The sequence below is a fragment of the Saccopteryx bilineata genome, chromosome 12 (assembly GCF_036850765.1).
Source record: "Saccopteryx bilineata isolate mSacBil1 chromosome 12, mSacBil1_pri_phased_curated, whole genome shotgun sequence".
NCBI classification, from domain to species: domain Eukaryota; kingdom Metazoa; phylum Chordata; class Mammalia; order Chiroptera; family Emballonuridae; genus Saccopteryx; species Saccopteryx bilineata.
In genome coordinates, this window is record NC_089501.1 from 53,916,696 (window position 1) to 53,934,271 (window position 17,576).

The 17,576-nt window shown below is 51.0% G+C and overlaps 1 protein-coding gene across 2 annotated transcripts in view; it reads right to left on the reverse strand.

Moving 5' to 3' along the window:
- The window catches only part of PRKN (parkin RBR E3 ubiquitin protein ligase), a 1,041,656-nt gene that overhangs the window by 468,249 nt on the left and 555,831 nt on the right, over positions 1 to 17,576 (reverse strand). For both annotated transcript variants that reach the window (XM_066248240.1, XM_066248238.1), the window contains exon 6: positions 3,805 to 3,920. In XM_066248240.1, the coding sequence (XP_066104337.1) occupies positions 3,805 to 3,920 (116 nt within the window). The remainder of the gene's footprint in view (positions 1 to 3,804; positions 3,921 to 17,576) is intronic.

Consider the following 17,576-nt stretch of genomic DNA (forward strand, 5'->3'; position numbering starts at 1 on the left):
CAGCAGACGGGACCCGCAAACAAGTGTTTTCTCAAACGATTCGACCGATTTATAAGCTGTGACCAGCACGGCAGCCGCCTTCAGAGCCGGCCGGAGCCAGCCAGAGCCAGGCAGATTTCCTATTGCAGCTGTCGCATTTTATCAGGAGCACGGAGGCCTGAGAGACTGTTATTTTCCTGAGGTCAAACAGTAGGCCGAGTGGCTTCGGAGATCCTTGAATATAAGTTATCATACTCATACCGGTTAAGAATTACTACTGAGACGGTAGATGAATTGGCTGTCAATCTCTTATTATGTAAAAGTATTTGTTTGTAAAGCAGACAAGTAAATAAAGTTCTTGCCTTCCTCCCCATTCTCTGCGATTTGTCAGGAGCTGTAGGCAGAATGGCTATGTCCTAATTCATTCCATGAGGCCAGCATTACCCTAATATCAAAACTACACAAAGACTACACAAGAAAACTGCAGACCGACCCTCTCATGAACACAGATTGAGTGTCCTCAATAAAATATTAGCAAGTAAAATCCAAAAAACACCACACCCCATGGTCAAATGGGATTTATGCCAGGTATGCAAGCCTAATTCAACAGTGAATTAATGTGACCCAGCACTGATATCAGCAGACTAAACGAGAAAAATCACAGGATAATATCAATGGATGCAAGAAAATATTTGATAAAATCCAACACCCATGCATGATAAAGCAGTTATTAAACTATCTCCCAAGAATCTGGAGCCTCCATTACACGTAATGGTGAGGACCTCTGAGCTGCCCCCCAGACGAGGCACCAGGCAAGGGTGTCCCTCTCAGCACGCTTCCCAACATCGACTGCAAGTCCTTGCCGAGGAAATCAGGCAGGAAAGGAAACCAAGGTGTAAGACGGGGAAGAAAGACCCGAAATTCTCCTTGTTCTCAGACGATGACATGATCATATACGCAGAAAATGCAAAAGAATTCCCCCAAAATCTGTCTCCTAGACTCTTCCTAAAGCTCCCTTACTGCACAAGCTTGGCGTTCCTCTCTCGCAAGAGAAAATGCAAATACGTGAGAAACGCCAGAACTGGTCTAAGAATTTTAAAAAATGTATTAACGACTGAAGTAACTTGCTTTAGCAAATGGGCAAAGACTGACAACATGAACACAACGTGGGGAGAGATGCCGGACAGCCCATCCCTGCTGCCCCAAATTCTAAAATGGTGCAGCACTCTGGAGACATGTTCGGTGACACGCCTCAGGAGCCTCGGCCACGCCCTCTGCCACGCCCTCGGCCACGCCCTTGGCCACGCCCGCTGCCACTGGCCTTCCTTCCATTCCAGTTCCCCTGACTGCGTGCTTGGGGTTGAGGCCCTCGGTCAGTGAGCTCCATAAAAGGACAGGGGCTTCAGTCTTCATTTAACACATACCTTTTTTTAAAAAAAACAGGAGAAACAGTCCAAATCACTACCAATAGGAAAATGATTAAATAGAGTAGTTCTATGTGATAGAATCTTAGGTACGTATTAAAAAATAAAAAAATAATTCTGTTTTCATCAAGTATTGCATGACAGGGAAAATTATGATGCCATGTTCAATGGAAAAGCCAGATACAAAACTATATATATACATATTGCACATACATACGCACTGACACACACAAAACTCATATATGCATGCAAATATTCAGGCACACTCAAGAGATGGGAAGGAAACTAAATTCTTACTAAGCATAAGGGTAAGTTTTCTAACACTCAACACATTTTTATTGTGAGAAAATTATTTCTAAATTTAAAAAAATGAAGCACTCGCTGGTGGAAAAAGAAATCCCACAACATTCAGCAAAGCACAATGCACTGGGGTGCGCTCCTGACGTCCGGCTCTTACGACGTCCCTCTGAGTGAAGCCACAGCCGTGAGCGGAGCACCCTTCTGTCCATCTGTGTACAGAGCGTCTCCCTGCTGCCCTGTCCGAGAAGAAACCTTACTCCATCAGATGGTCAGTTATACACACACACTTCAATCTAACTGAATACAGTCGCTCCTATGTGTAAAACCCCTCAAAAGTAAATATGCAAAAAAAGAAAGATTGTATTGCAACAGACAATATTATCTTTCCAGCAATTATCTCCCTGTGTATCTGGAAGGCAGCTCATTTCTTTCAAAAGGTTGTGTGAGTTATTAATACAAAGGTGACAACTTAGCAACAGGAAGCCTGGGGGTGATGCTCATGGTGAGATGATGTGATCATAATAAATACAGTCAATGCAGCATATTTTACTGTCATCTTTATCAACTTTAATGGAAGGTGTTTAAACACCGGCTGGGGGCCACATTCTGACGTGGAGGAAAGTACTCTGAATTTCTCCTCTGAGAAAAGTGAAACATGACTTCATTACGTCGTGCTTTCTGAGCCGCCAGGCCCAGTGGAAGCACTTCCCGATTTCTTGCCTGAGTCACGGAAGAACCAGCGGCCAGTGTGCTGAGGCCACCGGCCACGTACATGCCAGCCTCCCCTGCCCCCGGGGAGGCCGCAGGGCCACCTCTCCGGCAGGGGCGTGCTGTCCCCACCTCAGTAAGAACGGAGCGTGCAGCAAACAGAAAATGTCCCGTTTTTATCCTTTTTGGCAACAAGTTTGCTCAACAGACTTTAAGGTTTTTAGGCTTCTCCTAGTCAACATTTTTATTTAAAGCTGTTAAAGAATGGAAGTACTACGTTAGGAGTATGAATAGCCACGGACCACAAAATCAGAGTGCGAAGCCGCTTTCCAAGGCCAGCTAGTACGGCCCAGCAGACAAGAGACACAACACGTACATGTCTAAGGTAGACAGCAGTCACTGCTTAACCGTCTGGAACAACAACAAGACTATCTGCTTCACTCATTAATTCATTTTGGCATTGCGTTCAAGTTCTCTCTGGACGTCGGGGCTAAGACCCCAGTATGGCAGTACCCTTCCAGCCAACCCCAGGGAGCATGTAATAAAGCAAATGTCTTTTCTCTGTTATTGGAAGAGCGTCGAGTAAGGAATTCGACTCTCAACCATCGACTCTGAAGATTAAAAGGACTCAGTCTCTTCCACTCTGTCCTTGCCTCCTGATTTGGAATTCAAATATAGTCATCCCCCCCCCTTTTTCTTTTAAATAACAGGCCATCTCCAATTTTCTTTTTTTCTCTGTATTCACCGAGATTAGAAATACACAGGTCCGAAACCAGCCAGAAGCTTTTATCTGGGGGTGTGAGCGCGTACGTGGCGGGCCGACAGAAACGTGGAGATGTGCGGTAGGACTGAAATGTGTGGAAAGGGCATTTTTAAAAATAAAATGTTATGGGCCACATATTCCGAGAATAAATGGTGTTCATTAGTATTTCATTCCTAACATTAGCATCATGTTTTATTTTAGAACTCACTGATATCAATACACATGTTTATGTTTTAATATCAACTGATATTAGTGTTTTGAGATACGTATAGATACGTATCTATCTGTCTATATATCTATATATCTATCTATATACATATACACATGTATATATATGTGTGTGTGTATATATATATACACACACACACACACACACACATATATATATATATATATATATATATATATATATATATATATATGTTTCATTTCACTTATGTCCTAGGATCCCATTTGACCAGGGAGCGAACTGAGGATTCAGCATTTTAAAGTCTTTTCTCATTTAAATACACCGCGATCAGCAGACAGGGTCCAAGGAAAGCCGGGTTTCCCCGGGAAGGAGAGGTCACGGGGCAGGTCCGTGCCATCAGGAAAGCACAGTGTCGAGCGTGACCACGTTTAGACCCTTACCTGATGTCGGCACATGTGATACAGGTGATATTTCGGCTATTCGTTGTGATCAGGTTCAGAGCGACTGATGTTTCTTTGTCCGAGGTCGGGTGTGCTCCACATTTAAAGAAAAATTCCTGCAAGAATGAGAAATGCGATCAAAGACATGGAACATGGCTGCCCCCCCCCCCCGAACACTTCCATGGTAGACAGTCTCCTTGGAGGTCTATTACTAGGCATGAGTTAGAAATTAACCTGCGTCCAATCTTTCAAGGGGAAAGTCCAGTCGTCAAGAACCCCCTTTAAGGAGGGGTCCCAGGGTCAGTTAGCCTTTCTTCTGCTCTTTCAGCCACGGGGCTGAGGACCCTCTGTGTCCCTGGGGTAGCAAAGCCTCTCGATGACAAAGGTGTCTAGTAGAATGACTCAGGGTGGACGCAGGAGGACAGCTGGAATACATAGTACCTCACAAGCAAGGAAAGGGGGACCCCGAGCCCAGAGAGGTTCGCCCCAACAATCACAGGTGAAGCCAGAGTGGAACCTAGGCTTTCTAAAGAGACACCTAATGATTTAAAAAAAATTATAGCGTCTCTACACTGCTGGCCGGTTAGCAGCAAGAATGCAGGGCAGAGGAAGGAACCCAGGGACCCTGCTCTCAGTAAGCGTGCAGGTTCACGCCGACTCACAGAGAAGCGAGCCGGACCCTCCCAGCCTCACGCCAAGCCCCGCACGGCTGTCCGCGGCCCCAGCATCCCGGATGTCCCCGGGGCGACCCGGCCCCCACGCCGGGCAGTGGGGCCCCCACGTCCTGTTCTGCGCATGCTCCTTTATTTTAGCTTTCACAGGAGTCACGTCCTTTTGATTGATATTATTTTCTCTCTTCTCCACCCTTTTCCTGTTACGTTTCTTCACTTCCTCCTTCTGCTCTGAGTGTGTTTGTTCATTCCCCGTCTCCCCTCCACTTGCCGAGGTGTTGGCCAGGGATTCCTCTGCTTCTTGTCGGTCTCCACGTTGTCTGTCCATGATAACAATGCCCATGAAGCTAAACCTTCTGTGCTGCTGATGAGTCTTCACGGACAGATCGCTGGGGGCCGGGGGGGCCGGGAGGCCGGGAGGACGCTCCCACCCCACACCTGCCCACCCCCGCTGGTGTAGAGCTCCTTGGAATAAGGACAGGGCTTGCCCTTTGAACACTTGACCTGGCATCAGCCACCTTTTCTGAAGGCTCCAGATAGTCACTGTTTTCAGCTCTGGGGGCCACATGTCCTCCGTGGCCGGTTTCGGCTCTGCCCTGCAGCACACGGGCAGCCACAGGCACACCTGGGAGAGAGCGCGGGCGGGGCGCACCAACCGGTTTCACATTACACGCGTGGCAGGTGGTTCTGCCTGCGGGCTGCAGGCTCTGCCCTACAAGACCTTGCGGTATCGGCGGGCGTCTCGGTCCTCCTGTGTCCTAACGGCACCCGGCACCAGAGACACTTTCTACACGGAAAATCGACAGGTTTATTTATGAATGCCCCCAGTGTCTCTGTATACACCTGACAGCACGCCTCTCCACTGGTTCTTTCCTCACCCGTAGTCGAACGGAGCGCCCTCTCCCCGGCCCGAGGTCCGGTGAGCCGCACCTGCGGGCCCCAGCCTGCGGGGGGGGGGGGGAGCGCCCTCTCCCCGCCCCGAGGTCCGGTGAGCCGCACCTGCGGGCCCCAGCCTGCGGGAGGAGCACCCTCTCCCCGCCCCGAGGTCCGGTGAGCTGCACCTGCGGGCCCCAGCCTGCAGGGGGAGCGCCCTCTCCCCGCCCCGAGGTCCGGTGAGCCGCACCTGCGGGCCCCAGCCTGCGGGGGGGGGGGGGGGGGAGCGCCCTCTCCCCGCCCCGAGGTCCGGTGAGCCGCACCTGCGGGCCCCAGCCTGCGGGGGGCATCAGAAACACCTGGGCGGGCGCTAACCCGGACATGGCCGGCCGCCAGGCCAGGTGTTTCCCGTGTGTCAGCTCTGACGTGCAGAACCCTTGAGAATCACCGGCCACACCTGTTCTAGTGGAAGAGTGGGTGACTGTATACTCTCAGGAGACGACAGCCCTTCCTGACCGCGCTTGCCGTGTCTGAGAGGAACGCCAGTTTCAGGGAAAGTGTGGTGCTCTCCCGAACCCGCAGCCTGCCATCTTACGGAGAAGTGTCCCTGAGCCTGGCGCTCGGCTGCTCTTAACTGCTCTTACCAATCCCAGGTGATAAAAACTGCTAGTGAGCTAGAGCCTATCCCACTCGGGGTCAGCGGCATAGTCGCTGACCCCCTGCTCGCCGTCCCGGGCCCCACGGATGAGGGTGTGTGCCGACAGTCTCGCTGTGATGGACAGGCGTGCCGTGCATCTGATGGGAGGCCGTCCAGGGGTGTGTGTGTGGAGTCCTGTCCGCAAGCCCGGGGCCTTTCCTGGGACAGCGGCAAATATTACTGGGTTATTTTTTTTTCCCTTTTTTAACATGGAATGCTACCCTTTACACTCAATCTTTTAAAATGCTACAAATCCTTCAAGGGTACTGAGCGAGAGAGTGAAAGCAATGCCTGGCCACCAAGAGAAAGAGCCTGGAGGACGGGACTGACCCTCGTGAACCCGGAGCTGGCCGCGGCTGCTTTTTGCCGACGTGGAAAAAAAGAAACCCTCACTCACAACACAGAGTAATTCCCCAGAACAGCTGAGCTGGCTGGACCACGGAGAAGGTATTTCATATACGGATAACGAGATAGATAGTCTTTATATTTTTTCTTAGCTTGCAGAAAGCTACTGGTGGACATTCAGCTAACAAATCACAGAGTGCTTGGACACCGACCAGAATTCAGCCAGACAAAAGCCGGGGTCTTGTGTGGGGGGAGGGAGGGCTGGGGAGAGTGGTTATGGATTCTGGTGTAAGAAGTGACAGATATGTGGAAAATTCCAGTGATTCATACGATGTGATACCATTAAAATAGAAATTTCTCACCCAGTATGTTAAATATGTATGTGTCCTCAGTGAATTCAGCAATCTTATGAAAGGGGGTCTTCTGTAGTTCTTGATTCAAGGGCAAGACCTGAGGAAGGGTCTGAGATGTCACCTGCTAGCACCGTCCCATGGACACTGGCCGAGGACATGAGACAGAGGCAGAGAGAATTACAGGCATCATGACTGTGCTGGAAAGATTGTCCAGAACAGACGAGTTTCCAGGTGACCTCACAAGATGTGCAGACACAGGACAGACCCCTGGAAAGCTGTGTCCCAGAAGGAGTCACACCTTTTGTGGCAGACTGCTTCGTAGCACAGTGACCTGGTCATTTCCTGTCCTATAGAATCAGCGGATTAGGCTTTTCAAAGTCTCTCTGATATTTCCAGTCTGCATTCAGACCACATAACCTGTAAAGTGAAACCAGACAGAAGGAAGGACCTTTTACAAAAATTCTACACCGGGTGTCTCAGCTCCCTTACACAGGGTTGTCATGTTACGGACAGCTGTGTGAGTCTTCTGGAGTAGCTATGAATTCTGCCTGTCTGGATTTTGTTTCTCTTGACGGACCAGAATATCAAGAAAATTGCCTGACCAGGCGGTGGCGCAGTGGATAGAGTGTTGGACTGGGACGCAGAGGACCCAGGTTCAAAACCCCGAGGTCGCTGGTTTGGGCACGGGCTCATCTAGTTTGAGCAAGGCTCACCAGCTTGAGCCCAGGGTCACTGGCTTAAGCAAGGGGTCACTCGATCTGCTGTAGCCCCCCGGTCAAGGCACGTATGAGAAAGCAATCATTGAACAACTAAGGTGCTGCAACGAAGAATTGATGCTTCTCATCTCTCTCCCTTCCTGTCTGAATCTTCCTATCTGTCCCTCTCTGTCACAAAAAACATATATACCAAGGAAGCCAATGCAACAATAACAACAGCAAAATCTTGCTCTTGTCCACAGAGAAACGCATCACTGTGAGATCCGGCCACCAGGACATGGAATCTTCTGATTCCGGCGAGCGTCCCAGAGACACTGAAGGCCCCGGGGCCAGGCTGCTCCAGAGGACACTGTTCTAGTCCCAGGGGGTTGTCGGGCTGGACCAGCAAAGTTACCTCCATGTCACTATGGACGCCACCCCCGTGGGAGCAGGAGAAGCACCTCGTTCATGAGGAAGGACACATGCAGACACGCGTGAAGGCAACGCGGGATCCTCACGTGTGGGCAAATCCAGTCTCCAAGGGGCCACCCCACCTCTTAGAAGGGGCACCTCACATATCAACCAGCTGCAAACAAAACAAAACACAACACAAAACAGACCAGGTCCCATGAAATTATAAAGATGATTTCCTCCTCCTAACCAGGAGCTGTAGTTCCCACTGGCTGTCTTGTTTCTTTGGGGTCAGACACTCAATCCTGGGGAGCTATAATTAGTAATGAAGCCATAATTAGTGGTGAAGCTACAATCTATGACCAGTAATTGGCCAGTTTTATTTTTTAAATAGTGTCAACTATTTCACTAAATGAGAAAAGAAATCCTAGACCAGGGGTCTCAAACTCGCGGCCTGCGGGCCGCATGTGGCCCGCCAAACAATTTTGTGCGGCCCACAGACTAATCCACGAAGTTCAAAATATTTTGGATAAAATTAAGTAAGCCTAGGGGCCTACTTGTATTTTTCATTTCTCTAGCATCCTAGCTAGATATTAGCTTAGTTAACAGCAGTTGTGATGCGAACTACAGTTTCTGGTCGTTTTGTGACACTGAAAAGTATTGCGTAACAGTTGCCTTTTGTAGACCTAGTGCGGCCCGCCGAATGGCTGTGATCTTGCTCTGCGGCCCACATGCTGAGTTGAGTTTGAGACCCCTGTCCTAGACTAAGACCTTAAACATACGTTGGCTTTATGATGTGACCCTGACGGATGCCATGGAAGTGCTCTCCACCTCAGCGGTGGTGAACAGGACACCTGAAATGCCGCGGAGCTGTGTGCTCTGTCCGTTCACAGAGGTGTCCTCGCGCTTTCACTGCTCCTGGGGACCAGGCTGTGGTCTGTGGTCCCCTCCCGCTGCTCCCACTGCGTTCCCGGGCTTTGTCACAGCTCACCTGCCCTCTCAGGGCCCAGCGCGGACGCTGACCCGCTGACTGCAGCAGAGCCTCGGAAATCAAAGGGGCACTCAGGGGAAGGAGCTGGGAACACTTCAGCTCCGCTGTTGGTGGTGCTCCTGGCAGCCACCGCCCCCTGTCACCGTGCTCTGCCGTCTGAGGCATGGCTCACGGCCAGCATCTCTCACGGGCAAAGGAGAGAAGACTGACGAGGATGGAAACAAAAATACGAACCAGCAAATATAACAATTAGATAAATATGAAAAATCCAACTGTATAAAAACTTATTGGATCAGAAGCTAATTCGTCAACCCCAAGCACAGACAGACGGGTGTGTTCCGGTCACTGCACAGAGAGCTGAGAACTGCCACCTGGGAGGCCCGCTTGTCCCCGGGGCAGTCTGGGTCACAGCCTGAGAAAATAGCGACGAGACCTGCCTCTTCACTCCTGAGCCTCTAACAGCTCGTATCGAGCTCCCTGAAGTTAATAATTTTTGTCGATATTGCTCAACAACTTTATGTTTTCCACACAAGAGAGCGTGTGTATCTTCGTGAACACTTAAACGCCATGTTGGTCTCCAAACCCTCCTTAGTAATAAGCTCAGAGGAAACAGACCTTTCTCTGGGTAAAGTAAAAGGGACACGTGACTTTCACTAGGCGGCTGCAGAGGATCTGTGGTTTGTACTGAGAAGTGCCCGGCCGTGTGCACGAGTCGGGGTCAGTTAGGGAGGCAGGGCCCCCACCAGCTGGCTGCGCTGAGGGGAGGATTCCAGGGCCCAGCTGCAATGGCAGTGGACCCCGAGGAGAACTGGCAGGGACAGGAAGCCACCACGAGATAAGATAGCAGCATGAAGGGCGCCAATCTCTGGGGTTGAGGACGGGGGAGAAGGTGGCCTCGTGAGACCCGGGGGGATGGCTGGGACACAGCCATTGCTGGAGACACCTTCGGAAGAGAAAGGGGGAGGGGACATCCAGGTTTCGGCCTTCCCTCTTCGCACCTCCCACCAGAGCCCCCAGGGCAAAGCCAGCCTGAGGCAAGGAAGGGTGTTTTGGGCACCAACATGCCCAGGAGAGGGGCATTCAGATGACTGGTGTGGCAATAGGCCAGGCATCTGAAAAGCCAAAATTCTTCAACTGTTACTCTTTGTTAGTGGTGACACGTTCTAGTTAGCCTCCATTATTGAAAAAAAAAAAAAGACATATTCACAGATGATTCTTAAAAAATTTTTAGATAAAAAAAATACATATTTACAGTGTGTGTTGAGTTTAAACTCAAATAAACCTGTTGAAAAATTACCCACCCAAATAAGATGAAGAGGCCATTGTTGCTATTTATGCGAAAACAAGTAATAGGCATCTTACATCTCCACCAAAGATGACCTCAGAGAATCCAAGTTACAACAGCCGGTCACTTAGAATCCATCTCAACGTCTCTCCCAGACCTGACGAGTCTGCCAGTAGCTAACGGATCATACAGACACCCGGTTCCTCTCCTCAGATGGCTGGCCCTCACACTTTTCCATGTGGCTAGGAACAGTTCTTCTTTTTTATTACTGAATTTCTGAATTTATTAGGATGTCATCGGTTAATAAAATTATACAGATTTCTTTTGTTAAGAAGCGACTGCTAGTTTTCAGTCTTATTCTCCATTCAGAAGCTTCAGTATTAGTGTTCACACTGTACTTTGAATTTTCTCCTGGCTAACACATGACAGTGCAATCTCCGCGGTCTCTGGGTGGCACACAAGGCCTGTGAACAAGGGCTGCTCATCCGTGACCTCACCGGCGTGTCTGCTTCTCAGGCAGAGGCTTAGACCCCTCTGGGTCATCTAAGTCCAGGAAAAATTATAGAAGTTTGAATATACACTATGTCACTTGTTAGATCGCGGAACTTGTAGGCGTGGCTCATTTAACAATGGCAGCTGTAAAATTAGGTGACACATAGTTAAATACAATCTCAGAAGTTAATGAGTCCGTTAGCACGCTCGCTGGGCGTTAAGTTTTCCTCCTTCACACAGTGTGGATACACACAGTGTGCCTACAGCCTCAAGATGGTGGGCTAAGTGTGTGGGGGAAGGGGAGGCAGTAACCCCCCAAAGAGCAAAACCACGTACATCTCTGCGAGAAGGGGGGCTGTTGCCCATCCACACCGTGGCCACCGCCTAGGTCTCAGGGAAGACAGCCTGCCTTCTCCTAGGCCCGTGACGGCGAACCTATGACACGTGTGTCAGCACTGACACATGTAGCCATTTTCAATGACACGTGGCCACATACCAGAGAAGTATGGGGCCGCATGCCGAGAAGGACATTTCTTCCTCGGCTCCTGCTCCTGGCCGTGCAAGAGCCGAGGATAAAACATTTGCTGTAGTATAGACATCTGAGCCGAGGTCTGTAGGCCAAAACAACAGAACCCCGGCACAGAGCGTCTAGTTCTGGCACTTCCGGCTAGGCGTTAGGGGATCTTTGACCTCACTTCCAGCCGGCGGAGCAGGGAGCAGCGGAATGCCACGGGAGACGCATCTCTGGAGGCCCTGTGATCACCATTACCAGCAACCACATAACCACAGCAACCATCATCCAATCTACTGTTCTGGGGTGTTGTGGATTTCTAACTGACTATCATTACTGAGATAAGTGAGGGGGAGGCTGGGAGAGGCGAGGGCCTGTGCTATGGGTGCCGTTTCCCGCCATTAGAAGTAGCAGCAGCCATCTTAATTTACATAAGATGCAACTTGCAGAATTTCAAGACAGCATCTGGGCTCAGGTATTTGTTGACTTGAAGTCAAAGCTTGAGAATCTGGAAGGGTGCCACTTGGAGAATCAAGAGGAGTGCCACTACGAACAGGAAATTTGGAGTGCCTGGAACCAATTACCAGACACTTTTAACACCCTGAAAAATACAGCAATGGCTTTACTCACAGTTTTTCCCTCTATGTACTTTTGTGAGACCTTATTCTCAGTGTTAAATAATATCAAAACCAACAAAGGAAACAGATGAAGTTAGTAGTGCTTGCTTGGGCTTGAAGTGTACAAAATACCAACCTTCAATTGAAGATTTAGCCAATGAAATTCAGCAACAAAAAAGTCACTAATAGGCAGGTTAGTTAAAAGAATTCCCCCTCCCCCTCACTTATCTTAGTTCACGGCACCCCACACAAGTTAAATAATATCAAGACCAACAAAAGAAACCGACTGACAGATGAACAAAGAAGTCACTAAGCAGGTAAGTTAAATAATTAGTTTTTGGTTTATTAAATATAGTTATATATTACAATTATACATTTTTGTTATTTAAACTATAAAAATCATGAAATTATGTTTTTTCTCGAAGTGACAGAACACCCGAGTTATGTTTGGTTTTTTGGTGAATTTTGACACACCACGCTCAAAAGATGCCCATCACTGTCCTAGGCCCTCTGCTCGTTAACAACCAACACGTGCATTATATACACACATGCACAAACACACAGGCATGCATGCTCACGCCATGCCAAAAGCCAGGCTGAGCGCGGGAGAGTCTCAGCTGTCACTCTCTCAGGTGCACGTCTGTCTAACTCCACCACTGCGTCAAGTCTGAGAGCATTTCTGTTTGCTAACAATACAGCTATTGTTATACTTCAAAAGCTTTTTTGCTTTGTTTTTTGATTTTTGCTTGTTTCCAAACTTAAAAGTATAAACCAGGTCTGTCCCCCAGGCCAATACGTCATACGCAATAAAAATTAAAACGCAACTCTAAAACCCAAAAGGTGCTGAAAACACTGTTTTAATTTTCTTCTCTAAATTTGGCATTACATTTCACGGATGGGAAACCCGACATTTACTGGCATAACATTCTTTCCAGTCTATATTTATCCATCTCAGTGGGACGATTCATGCTCTTCACTGCAAAATTACTATATATATATTTTTTTTTAAATGACAGGGTACAGACACTCCTAGAGATATTTCAGAGCTACAATATACAAATTGCATAATCTTTCTAAAATAAATAAATACAATTTAAATTTAAAAACCTGCAGGGGAGTGCATTCCAATAATGTCTGAGCAAGTAACTCCCGCACAGCGGCGACAGGATGGCGGTTGTGTGTGTCCTTGTGTTGGTGTGGACGTGGGCACAGCCTCTCCTTCAGCTCTGTAGCCTCGCCAGACAGACTGAGGGAGACAATGCCCATCATCCACACTGTTCTCCGTTTCCCTCCATGGCCGAAGCTCTCACGGGCTCTCACGAGGTGTGAGCTCGGAAGAGTGTCAGGGCATCCACGCCGTTGGCAAGCTTCATGTTTAAGCAAAGCTTTCAGCGTCCATTCTCACGTAAATATCAGGTCTACCGGAAAGTTCTGTCCGTTTCTATCACAACAAGTTTCGACACGTAAGCACGTTTATTTGGCACGTGTGCCTCTCTATTTTTATCACTTAATGTATACATACTGACGTAGCAAATTAACTAAAACAAAGTTGATTCACGTTAGTCTTATGTGTGAAGCGATAGTGTACCTATGGCTACTGATAAAGTTCATTTACGCCACTGTATTTTTACGAATTTCAACGAGGAAGAAATGCTACAGAAGCATTTAGAAATTTATTGAAAGTGTTCGGTGAAGGTACAGTTTCTGATAGGACATGCAAAAGTTGGTTGGAAAAATTCGAAACAGGTGACTTCGACCTTTCTGATAAGCCACGTTCTGGGCGACCATCTTTGATCGATGACGATGTTGTTAAGACCATGTTGGAGCAAGATCCTTTTCTGACAACATCGGAGATCGCAGAAAGGCTTAATTCAGCTCAGCAAACCATTCCAGACCATATTCGGAAGATAGGATTGGTGTGGAAATATATTACTTAATAAAGTTTATTGATGGTAAGAAAAATTTGTATTTTGTTTTATTCCAAAAACGAACAGAACTTTCCGGTAGACCTTATAAAACAAGGTGCGACAATATTTTGTGGTTAACGGCACATTTCCTTTCTTAACCCCCCCCCCAGTTACACGAGCTGAGCCCCCACAGAGAGCCCGCAAAGGGACATCTGTTAGCTGGTCATCACTTGCAAGGAACGGAGGAGGGCAATCATGGTCTTGAACACTGACAGGGGCTCAGTGTCCCCGGATGAGTGGTGTCCCCAGCATGTGTTAGGCACCCTCTAGAACAGGCGTCCCCAAACTATGGCCCGCGGGCCGCATGTGGCCCCCTGAGGCCATTTATCCGGCCCCCCGCCGCACTCCCGGAAGGGGCACCTCTTTCATTGGTGGTCAGTGAGAGGAGCACTGTATGTGGCGGCCCTCCAACGGTCTGAGGGACAGTGAACTGGCCCTGTGTAAAAAGTTTGGGGACCCCTGCTCTAGAAGGTGACAGGCATTTATTCTAAAAGTGCGAAAGCTTATTCTAAACAGCAATGGTCCATGACGCAGAACTACTTCATCATGTTCCTGGCGACTTACCGCCCGGCCCAGCCCCGTAGGCAGCCTCTCCCACCTCACCTGCCTCTCAGGACCCCTCCCAGTCCGGCCTTAAAGACCTCCCGTCGCCCTGGAAGCTGTGCTCTCAGGTGCCTCTGGCCCCTTGGGCACGATGACCCCCTGAACTGCCTTCCTCCTCCACCGTCACCCCTCCTTCTGCCTCTCTAACCCCCAAGTGCCTTACAGGCCCCCAAGTGTCTCAGGGGCCATGTCACCAGCCCAGGAGGCCCTCTGACTCCCCAGGAAGGGGGCAGAGGCGTTCATGTGTCCCCGGGTGTCCCTGTCCTGCTCTCTGCTCTGGGCCCTCCAAGCCCGCGGTTCGTGGCACTGACACCCCCTGCTTGTCTTGGGGACCCACCAGAAGGCAAGTGACTCCGGAGTACTTCCTACCCAGGGCCTGGCCCACAGTGGGGGCACAAGTGGGTGAAAGGACGAGCTGTCTCGCGTGTTTGAAGAGGAAGAGGGGCACGTGTGGCACAGGCTCTGGGAACCAGCGGGAGAGGCATGCAGAAGCAGAGCCTCTGGCCTGCCTGGGCTTCCGGCCTGTCCTGGGCTACTCTGCCAGCTGCCTCCACTTTTACTGCTGCTTCACCTCCTGTTGCTGAGTCCACCGCGCTGTGGACTGGGAAGCCTGCCCTCTCCCGGGACAGGGGCTCAGAGGAGGCTCTCACGCTGCTCTCCGGCCGGAGGCTGAGAAACGCAGCCGCTGCAACTTCCGGCGGTTCAGTCTGGGCTCGGAAAATGCAGAAGAAACGGCCTTCTCGGCAGTGAATTCACACACCGATACTATAATGGGATGCTGGCTACAAGCAAAGAGAAATATTGAACAATATAAAAAAAAAAAATCCGAGCTTTAAAACATTTTAAATGACCTCAGACTTGGAGTCGAAACTCTTTTTATCCCCTCAGAAGTCCCTGTTTCTTCGGCGAGTGGGATTTAAAGCGTCTGTTAGGTCTGGTTCCTTTATTGCAGGCACCCAGCGACCGTAAACACTCCGCTCCCGCCGGAACGGGCAGAGCGGCGCTGTCCACACTGTGGCCACGTAAGCAGTTCTCTGTGTTTATGCGTTTCCTTACTACAAGAGGAAGGCTATAAAGTATAATTTGTATGTTTACCCACAAACTATACACACACAGCAAAACTAAGATGAATAAAACTACTAAATAAATGTCACAGAGAGATTTTTTTTTTGAGACTTAATGTTTTAAAGTAGTTTTAGGTTCACAGTAAAATCGAGAGGAAGGCTCAGAGAAGTCTCAGATAGTTCCTACCGCCAAACCTCACAAGCATCGCCTCACCTCTCATGACCGCGCCCCACCTGGGGGGTACCCCCCCTCTCATGACCGCGCCCCACCTCAGGGTACCTCCCCCTCTCATGACTGTGCCCCACCTGGGGGTACCTCCCCCTCTCATAACTGCACACCACCTGGGGGGTATCTCTCCCCTCTCATGACTGCACCCCACCTGGGGGGTACCTCCCCCTCTCATGACTGCACCCCACCTGGGGGTACTTCCCCCTCTCATGACCGCGCCCTACCTGGGGGGTACCTCTCCCCTCTCATGACCACGCCCTACCTGGGGGGTACCTCCCCCTCTCATGACCGCGCCTCACCTGGGGGGTACCTCTCCCCTCTCATGACCACGCCCTACCTGGGGGGTACCTCCCCCTCTCATGATCGCGCCTCACCTGGGGGGTACCTCTCCCCTCTCGTGACCACGCCCTACCTGGAGGGTACCTCCCCCTCTCATGACCGCGCCCCACCTGGGGTTACCTCTCCCCTCTCATGACCGCGTCCCACTGGGGGGTACCTCCCCCTCTCATGACCGCGCCCCACCTGGAGGGTACCTCCCCCTCTCATGACCGCGCCCCACCTGGGGTTACCTCTCCCCTCTCATGACCCCGCCCTACCTGGGGGGTACCTCTCCCCTCTCATGACCGCGTCCCACTGGGGGGTACCTCCCCCTCTCATGACCGCGCCCCACCTGGAGGGTACCTCCCCCTCTCATGACCGCGCCCCACCTGGGGTTACCTCTCCCCTCTCATGACCCCGCCCTACCTGGGGGGTACCTCTCCCCTCTCATGACCGCGTCCCACTGGGGGGTACCTCCCCCTCTCATGACCGCGCCCCACCTGGGGGGTACCTCCCCCTCTCATGACCGCGCCCCACCTGGGGGGTACCTCCCCCTCTCATGACCGCGCCCCTCCTGGGGGGTACCTACCCCTCTCATGACCGCGCCCCACCTGGGGGGTACCTACCCCTCTCATGACCGCGCCCCTCCTGGGGGGTACCTACCCCTCTCATGACCACGCCCCACCTGGGGGGTACCTACCCCTCTCATGACCGCGCCCCACCTGGGGGGTACCTACCCCTCTCATGACCACGCCCCACCTGGGGGGTACCTACCCCTCTCATGACTGCGCCCCTCCTGGGGGGTACCTACCCCTCTCATGACCACGCCCCACCTGGGGGGTACCTACCCCTCTCATGACTGCGCCCCTCCTGGGGGGTACCTACCCCTCTCATGACCGCGCCCCACCTGGAGGGTACCTCCCCCTCTCATGACCGCGCCCCACCTGGGGTTACCTCTCCCCTCTCATGACCCCGCCCTACCTGGGGGTACCTCTCCCCTCTCATGACCGCGTCCCACTGGGGGGTACCTCCCCCTCTCATGACCGCGCCCCACCTGGGGGGTACCTACCCCTCTCATGACCGCGCCCCACCTGGGGGGTACTTCCCCCTCTCATGACCGCGCCCCACCTGGGGGGTACCTACCCCTCTCATGACCGCGCCCCACCTGGGGGGTACCTACCCCTCTCATGACCGCGCCCCACCTGGGGGGTACCTACCCCTCTCATGACCGCGTCCCACTGGGGGGGTAGCCCTGTGTTACATCAACGAACCTGTAGTGACACATGACAGTCACCCAGAGTCTACAGTTTACACCAGGACATCCTCTTGGTGTCGCACAGTCTGCAGCTGGGAACAAGCATCCAAGAATGTATCCATCATTGCGGCATCGCACAGTGCATTTTTGTTGTCCTAAACATTCTCTGTGCTCCAATAGTTCAGCCCGCCCCACCCCCACCCCCCAGCCCCTGGTCTGTTTACTGTCTCCATAGTTTTGCCTTTTTCCAAACATCATATAGCTGGAATCATACAGTGTGTAGCATTTCCAGGTGGGTTTGAGACGTGCTCAAACCAGTGACCTTGGGGTTTTGAACCTGGGTCCTCTGTGTCCCAGTGTGACGCTCCTTGCACTGTGCCACCACCTGGTCAGGC